This window comes from Leptonychotes weddellii, chromosome 1 (assembly GCF_054177405.1).
Source record: "Leptonychotes weddellii isolate Sample4059 chromosome 1, ASM5417740v2, whole genome shotgun sequence".
Classification (NCBI taxonomy): domain Eukaryota; kingdom Metazoa; phylum Chordata; class Mammalia; order Carnivora; family Phocidae; genus Leptonychotes; species Leptonychotes weddellii.
Window position 1 is genome coordinate 9,190,544 of NC_138369.1, and position 9,194 is coordinate 9,199,737.

The window sequence follows — 9,194 nt, forward strand, 5'->3', positions numbered from 1 at the left end:
TTATTTCTTGCCTTGTCAATTTTTGCCATTCTAAGTGGTGTAAGGTGATATCTCAATGTAGTTTTGATTTGAATTTCCCTGATGGCTAATGATGATGAACATTTTTTAATGTGTCGGTTAGCCATTTGTATGTCATTTGCAAATATATTCTCCTGTTCTGTGGGTTGCCTCTTTGTTTTGTTGACTGTTTCCTTTGCTGTGCAGAAACATTTATCTTGATGAAGTCCCAAAAGTTCATTTGCAAATGACACTACAGACAAAGGGCTGGTATCCAAGATCTATAAAGAACTTCTCAAATTCAACACCCAAAAGACAAATAATCAAGTCAAAAAATGGGCGAAAGACATGAACAGACACTTCTTCAAAGAAGACATACAAATTAGGAGAAGGAAGGGAAAAATGAAGGGGGAGGGGAACCGGAGGGAGGGATGAACCATGAGAGACTATGGACTCTGAGAAATAGACTGAGGGTTTTAGAGGGGAGGGTGTGGGGGGATGGGTTAGCCCCATGATGGGTATTAAGGAGAGCATGTATTGCATGGAGAACTGGGTGTTATACGAAAATAATGAATTGTGGATCACTACATCAAAAACTAATGATGTATTGTATGGTGACTAACATAACACAATAAAATTAAATTAAAAAAAAAAGACACTATCACTACCAGCAATAAGATCTTCACCTTTCTTCCGCTGTTCCCTTCCCCACCCAGCAGAGCTTGCAGCCCTATCAGATGCCGTCACCACTTCTTTCCTTTCCTTGCCTAGATGCCTCTCTCTGTTCCACTGCTAACTTACAGAAATTTCTCTCTCTCTTCCCTCCCCTCCCCTGCATTCTCATACCAAATGCTGCACTCAGAAATAAGTCTATACCTATGATTTCAAAGGCATTGGGAAATTATAAATAACAAGCCATTTTTTTGCTGGCACAAATTGCCCTTTTTCCCTTTTTTTTTTACAGGTTTTTAAGAATAAAAAGATGCTATATTAAAAGTGCTGAATATCGTATAATGCCCAATATATTGTATATACTGACATGATGACTATTATTAGTTTTTACCATTGCTGTACCAGCAACCCAAGAGCTGGAAATAATATTACTGTTTGCTGATTGCATCTGAATAATGTATATGCCCACACATGTGTGTGGTGACTCCCCCTTCCCCACTATGTAATCACAGGTCTGGGGATTTGATGGCAGTTCATACAGGGTCATTTTCAAGGAAATTGCAACCACATTGAACCAGTCAAATCTAAGATTCAGCCCCTACTTCATGCTATGTACAAAAATTAATTCAAAATGGAGCAAAGGCCTAAATGTAAGAGCTAAAACTATAATGTTCTTAGAGGACAGCATAGCTGAGCATCTCCATGACCTTGGATTAAGCAATCATTTCTTAGACATGACACCAAAACCATAAGCAATGAAGGAAACCAATACATAAATTGGATGTCATCAGAATTAAAATCTTCTGTACTGCAAAGAATACCAACAAGAGAGTGAAAAGACAACTTATAGAATGTGAGACAATACTTGAAACTCACCTATCTGATAAGGGCCTTATAACTAGAAACTATGAAGAATTATTACAACTCAACAAAAAGACAAACAAGCCAATTTAAAAAACAGGTGAAATATCTCAACAGCATTTCTCCAAGAACACGTAGAAATGGCCAACAAGCATGTGATGAGATGCACAACATCATTACTTATCAGAGAAATGAAAATCAAAACCACCATGAGATACCACTTCTTACCACTCAGATAGCTATAAGTAACAGGACAGGTAATAACAAATGTTGGCAAAGATGTGGAGAAATTTGAACCCTACTTCGAGGCTGGTGGGAATATAGAGGGGTGCAGCCACTTTGGAAAACAGTCTGGAACTTTCTTTAAAAATTAAACATAGAGTTACCATTGGATCAAAAAAATCCACTCCATAGTATACATGCAGGAGTGTGAAACCATATATTCAAGAAAAAAGGGTACACAAACATTCCTAGTGGCATTATTCAAAATAGCAAAAAGTAGAAATACTGAGAAGTTCAGCAAGCAATAAACGGACAGATGAAATATAGTTATGTCCCATTATCAACAATGGCCAAACTATGGAGAGAGCCCCAATGTCCAATGAGTGAGGAACGGATAAGGTATAGATATATACAACAGAATATTATTCAGCAATCAAAAAAATGAAATCTTGTCATTTGCAAGATGGAGCTAACGCTAAGTGAAATAAGTCACTCAGAGAAAGACAAATACCATATGATTTCACTCGTATATGGAATTTAAGAAAAAAAACACATGAAGGTATGGGAAGAGGGAAAAGGGAGAGAGGGAAAAAAACCATAAGAGACTCTTAATGATGGAGAACAAACGGAGGGTTGATGGAGGGAGGTGGGTGAGGGATGGGCTAGGAGGGTGGTGAATATTAAGGAAGGCACTTGTGATGAGCACTGGGTGTTGTATGTAAGTGATGTAAGTGATGAGCCACTGAATTCTACTCCAGAAACCAATATTGCACTGTATGTTAGCTAACTAAAATTTAAATTAAAAAAAAGAAAGAAACACAGTATGTGCACACAATGGAATAGTATTTGGCAATAAAAAGGAATGAACATCTCATACATCCACAACATGAAGGAACCTTGAACACATTGTGCTAAGCGAGAGCACTCAGTCAAAATGGGCACCTAGTGTAATTCTATTTATATGAAATGTTCAGAACAGGCAAAGTGGAATGAGTAAGTCACGGGGATGAAAGGTACAGCATAGGGAATGTAGTCAAAGGTATTATAATAGCATTGTGTGGCGTCAAATCACTATGTTGTACAATTGAAACTAATATAACATCGTATGGCAACTATATTTCAATTTTAAAAAATTAAAACATATTCTGAAAAAAAGTGGTTTCCTATAGCTGGGGGTTATGGGAGTTGGGGAAGAAATGGGGACTGAATGGGTAGGGGTTTCCTTTTTGGGTGACAAAAATGTTTCAAATTGATGGTGGTGATGATCACATAACTCTGAATACACTGTAGACCTACTGAATTGTGTACTTTAAATGGGTGAATTATATGGCATGTGGATTATATCTCAAGAAAGCTGTTTGATTACAAATAAAACTAATAGCCAAGACACAAACCAAGGGAGGAAGAAGAAGAAAAGTTCACATTTATTGAGCTCCTGCTGTCTTGGGTGTTGTCACACATCTTTTTACCAATCTTACTAGGCAGACATTGTAAACCCCATCGTACAGGTGAGGGTATGGTCATCCTTCTACCTTCTTCTGAAACCACCTTCACACTGGCCACTTAGATGCTGGAGGGATAGAGTTTGCTGAGGAAGGTCTTCTTCATGGCAGTCTTCAGCTCCTTGTTCCTGAGACTGAAGATGATGGGACTGAGGAAGGGTGTGAGGATCGTGTAGGTGATGGCCATCAGGGTGTTGCTTTCGTGGGAGTGCAGACCCTTGGGCTTGAGGTAGATGATAGACGCAAAGCCATAGTGCACAATGACCACAATAAGGTGGGACGCACAGGTGGAGAATGTTTTGTGCCGGCCCTCAGCAGAGGGGATCTTCAAGATGGCAACCACAATTAAGGTGTAGGAGAGGAGGATGAGGAGAAAGCAACCCAACAAGTTGGTGATGCACACCAGCCCCACACCCAGGGCTACTACTGGTACATCAGTTCCACAGGCCAGCTTCAAGAGAGGGGGTACATGACATAAAAAATGCTGGATTTCATTGGGTCCACAGAAGGTGAGGTGGAAAATGGCTGTGGCCACCACCAGCCCTATGACTGAGCCACCAGCCCAGGACGAGGCCACCAGGCAGGCACAGCCACGGGGGCTCATGAGCACATTGTAGCGCAGGGGGTGGCAGATGGCCACGTAGCGGTCGTAGCCCATGACGGTGAGCAGGAAGGAGTGGGTGAAGCCAAATGTGAAGGAGAAGAACATCTGGCTGACACAAGCCGCAAAGGCAATGGTGCGGTGGGTGAAGAGCAGGTCCACCAGCAGGCGTGGAGTGATGGCCAAGGTGTAGAGAATCTCGGAGATGGACAGGGCACACAGGAAGAGGTACATGGGCGTGTGCAGGCCGCGTTCGCTCCACACAGTGGCCATGATGAGCAGGTTCCCCAGCAGGGTGAACAGGTACATGAGCAGGAACAGCAGGAAGAAGACGGGCAGGAGATGTGGCGGGAAGGTGGAGAAGCCCACGAGGATGAATTCAGACATGGAGCTGTGGTTTAGGCCCAGAGTGGTGGCCATCACTGGGTGGGAGAGAGGGAAGGCGGCCTGGTGGGCACGAGTTCTGGGTCCATGCTGAGCCCGGCCCAGGAGGACTTCCCCAGGGGTGGGGGGCCCTCACCCCCCACACCACGGCCAGTCCCTCCATGACCTGCTGCTCATCATGACTGTCAGTGATCCTCGGAGCTGCTTGGGGTTCACGGAAGATCGTGAGCCTCAATTGCGTAATGCAGGCCCTGGCACATAGTAAGAATGCTGTAAAAAATAATACTGATAATAATAATTACAACTACTGTTATTACTGTCATTGACTCCATGCATGACCAGCCGGCTTTCCTGCCTTTGAGCATGCTGGCCACTCCATGCTTCTCTCCATCTCTGTGATACCAAATCCTTCCTGAATTTTAAGTGCAAGCGACTCCCTGATTGCTATCTTCAGCTGGAGGTCACCTCTCCTGTGTGGCATGGAGAGGATGTAGGCTCTGGTTAATTCTCAGCATTATCCCTCACTGGCTCACTGGGAACATGGAATAATCATCCTCATTCCACAGGGCTGTAGTGGCACTAAGGTGAGGTGATGCCCGTTCAGCTCTTAGCTACTATTGTTGTTGTGTGGTCTAACTTGCGTGAGTCCCCCACAAGGATGTGGCACCGACCAGCATTACCAGAGTCACATTCTCTGACCCCTGCTGGGCACTCTATCTCTGGTCACTCACCGATGCTCTTCTCTGAATCTCCTTCCCTCTCCTCAAGCCCTACCCACTCTCCTATCCCCAACCTCCTGCTTTGTGGAGCAACCAAGGCTCGCAGCTGTGGGTTCTCTCATATCCTTCCCTGAGTGGCAACTGACTCACATCTGCCCCAGCTCCCCGTGAGGACAGCTCTCCTTCCAAGCAACTGCTCCATCCAGTGTTACTGCTCTGTCTTTCTATCTTTCTTCCTTTCTCTGCTATCGACAGACTTGATGCAAAAAATGCAGGATGGGGGCGCCTGGGTGGCTCAGTCATTAAGCATCTGCCTTCAGCTCAGGTCATGATCTCAGGGTCCTGAGATGGAGCCCCGCATCCGGCTCCCTGTTCCACGGGAAGCCTGCTTCTCCCTCTCCCATTCCCCCTGCTTGTGTTCCCTCTCTCGCTGTGCCTCCCTCTGTCAAATAAATAAATAAAAAATCTTTTAAAAAAATGCAGGATGGACCAACAGATGAATGGATAAACAGAAAGTGGTATCCATATGATGGAATATCTTTTAGGCATACAAAAGCATGAAGTACTGAACATGCTACAACATGGATCAACCTCAAAGACAATATGCTGAGTGAAAGAAACCAGCCACAAAGACCACATATTGTATGATTTCATGTATTTGAAATATCCAGAATAGGTAAACGCATCAAGACAGAAAGCAGATTAGCAGTTGCCAGGGAACAGGAGTTCCAATGAGGAGTTGCAATGGGGAGTGACTGTTAAATGGGTTGCAGATTTCCTTCTGGGGTGGTGAAATCTCTTGGAACTAAATACAGGTGTTTGTGGCACAATATTGTGAATGGTTAAATGGCACTGAGCTGTGCCATTTAAAAGGGCAAGGAGGTAGAGAAATTAGAACTCTGTGCATTGTTGGTGGGATTGCACAGTCGTGCAATAGCTATGGAAAACAGTATGAATGGTCCTCAAAAAATTAGAAATAGAACTACCTATGCCTCAGCCATCCCACTTCCGGATATATATGCAAAAGTGGCAAAAGCAGGGTCTGGAAGAGATTTTTGCACACGCCTGTGCAAATAGAAGCACTAGTCACAATAGCCTTGAGGTAGAAACATCCCCAATGTCCATTGGTGGATGGATGGATAAACAAGATGTGATATATCCATACAATGGAATAGCATTCAGCCTTGAAAGGAAGGAAATCCTGTCACATGCCACAACACGAAAGAACTTTGAGAACATTATGCTATGTGGAATCAGCTAGTCCCCAAAAAGGAGAAATCCTGTATGATCCCACTTATGTGAGGTATCTAAAGCAGTCAAATTCATAGAAACAAAGTAGAATGGAGGTTGCCGAGGACTACAGGGAGTGGGAAACTGCAAGTTTTGTTTAATGGGTATAGAGTCTCTGTTTTGCAAGATGAAGAGTTCTGCAGATCTATTACACAACAATGTGAATATCCTTAACACCACCGGAACTGCATACTTAAAAATGGTTAAGATAATAAATTTTATGTCATGTGTTTTTTACACATCAAAGTACGAACACATGTGGCATCATAAATGAACCTTGAAAACATCATGCTATGTGAAAAAAAGCCAGGCACGAAAGGTTGTCTGATTCCAGTAATATGAAATACCTAAAATATGCAAATTTGTAGACACAACAAGCATATTAGGGGTTGGGGGGAAGCTGGAGCCTGGGCAGGGGGCAATGGGGAAGTGATTACTAATGAAGGTAGTGTTTCCTTTTGGGGTGATGAAAATATTTGGCAACTAGAAAGGGGTGATGGTTGCACAGCATTGTGAATGTGCTAAACGCCAATGATTTGTAACTTCAAAATGATTAATTTTGTATTATGTGAAATTGTCCCATTTTTTTTTAGAAAGGAAAACGTACCTTCCTTGGTCTTCCTCTACCTCTGTGCTGTCTCCCCCTTGGTTCACAGCCCAGCCTGTCCCCAGAAAGGAAGAGAGTGAGTGCCTAGGGCCAGAGAGGAGATCAGGAAGGAAGAACCCACCACCTGCCCTTAAGCCTTCCTGTGCCTTCCAGGGCAGCCACTGAGCCTCCGCCAGGTGTGTGTGAGAGCAGAAGGGGAGGCACCTCAGAACAGCTCTCCTCAGGGGTAGGCGGCCTCCGGTTCTTACAGACTGGCATCTGGGTGCCCCCTGTGTCTCACGAACACCTACATGTGGGTGTGCCCCCACACCTCCACATACCTGCATTCCACTTCCCACCCCCCCACACACACACACACAGGCGCAGCTGCCTTAAGCTCTACACCAGACAGGCACACAGCAGGCCCAAATGCACCTGCGCTCAGGATCAGACCCGCTCACTCACACGGAGGCGGAGACCCCGCCGCGGGGATGGACCCACCCACACAACTGCAGAGTCGCGGCCACAGGCACCCCCGCAGGTGCACACAGACGTACACTCTCACAGCACGACACAGCAGAAGCAGGAAGATGGTGACTACCGCCGGTGTCCCTGACAGATACCCTTCACCGTAAGATCGCAGCGATGACCAGGAAGCACACAGGACCTGGATGCGCGATTCCTGAATTAGAGGCATCCGCCCAGGAACTGTTTCCTTCAAACTTCCTTCAGCGGGGTTCTGGGTCCCAAGATCCACCCCCACATTCTTATCACCCACAGTCCTTCCCCGCATCCCGCGCTTGCATCACCTCCTCCTGAAAAGCACCCAGGGGCGCACACTCGCCTCCGTTGGTGGCGGCGGCGGGGAACTGTCTGGGGGCGTCGCAGAGGAAGCCCTGGGTCCCCTCACTCACACTCAACACCGGGAGCTCAGAAGAGGGGTGGGCAGGGCGGGAGGCTGCGCCTGCGCTTTATCTAGCGGTACTCCAGTGGTATTCCAAAGGCTTCCGAGGGGAGGTGGGCAGCAGAGGCAGGTTGTGGGCGGGGCCATCCTCAGGGCTCAAGTCAGGCGGGGCAGGGGTGGGCCTCAGGGAGACTTCCAGAGGCTTCCCTGAGATTAGCCCAGAGCAGTACATGCAGCCTCCAGACCTTTCCTGAGGCCTCCCAGCCGGGCTGTGCAGAAGATGGTTAAGGCAGGAGAAGGAGGAGACAAGACTGCCTCTAACTGGACAGGGGAAGGAATACAAAAGGAGGCTGGAGCCCCTCCCCTACTCTCTGAGCATACTCCTTTGTTCTCATGCATGCTGGCCTAAGGACACTGCATTCTCAAAGCTCAAGTCCATCCACACCCCACAAACAGGCACCCCTGGGCCATCCCAGAGAGGACAGCACAGGTTCCCAGAGCTGGGTGGGGAAACCCTGGGTCCCAGCCCCTGGGAGTGGTCCAGAAGAGGGGCTGCTGTCTGGCCTCCGCAGAAGCAGAGGTGCGGGGTCAGAGATGGGATCTCTAAAGCATGGCCCTGCTCTGGGCCCAGGCTGCCCCAGGCTGAGGACTGAGGAGGGAGGGAGGGGGCAGTGCCAAGGTGTCAGGCCACCAGCAACCAGGCTTGCCTTGCTCTCGGGCCACAGTGCAGCTCAGTGTCTACTCTCCTCCCTCCTCGTGTTCTCACGTCCAGACCCCCCGCCTGGTGTGAGCACATATGACCTAGAAGACAGCACCCGCCCTTGAATTAGTTTCCTGGGGCTGAGGAGACAAATTGCCACAAACTGGGTGGCTTAAAAAACCAGAAATATGCTCTCTCCCAGTTCTGGAGGCCAGGTGTCAGCAGGGTAGTCCCTTCTGGAGGCTCTGAGGGAGGATCAGCCCTATGCCTCTCTCCCGACTTCTGGTGGCTGCCAATAACCTTGACTGCATCATTCCCATCTCTACCTGAGTCTTCACATGAACTTCTCCTTGTGTCTGTATGTCTTCTCCTCTCCTTATAAGGGCACCAGTCATTAGACACCAGCATTTAGGAGCTCAACACCCAGGATGATTTCATCTTGAGATCCTTATCTAATTACACCTGTAAAGACCCTATTTCTTTTTTTTTTTTTTTAAGATTTATTTAGTTATTTATTTGACAGAGAGAGACACAGGGAGAGCAGGAACACAAGGAGGGGGAGTGGGAGAGGGAGAAGCAGGCTTCCGCTGAGCAGGGAGCCCGATGCTGCGGGGCTCGATCCCAGGACCCTGGGATCATGACCCTAGCCAAAGGCAGACGCTTAACGACTGAGCCACCCAGGCGCCCCAGTAAAGACCCTATTTCAAGCAAGGTCACATTCTGAGGTTCCAAGTGGACATGCATTTCTGAGCAACA

General features: G+C 46.9%; 1 protein-coding gene across 1 annotated transcript; it reads right to left on the reverse strand.

The window, feature by feature from the left end:
* Positions 1 to 3,149: 3,149 nt before the first annotated feature.
* LOC102742089 (olfactory receptor 10H2-like) lies at positions 3,150 to 4,486 on the reverse strand. Its single transcript, XM_031030990.2, has one exon. The coding sequence runs from the start codon at positions 4,273 to 4,275 to the stop codon at positions 3,316 to 3,318; it is 960 nt and encodes a 319-aa protein (XP_030886850.1). The 5' UTR covers positions 4,276 to 4,486; the 3' UTR covers positions 3,150 to 3,315.
* Positions 4,487 to 9,194: the final 4,708 nt, after the last annotated feature.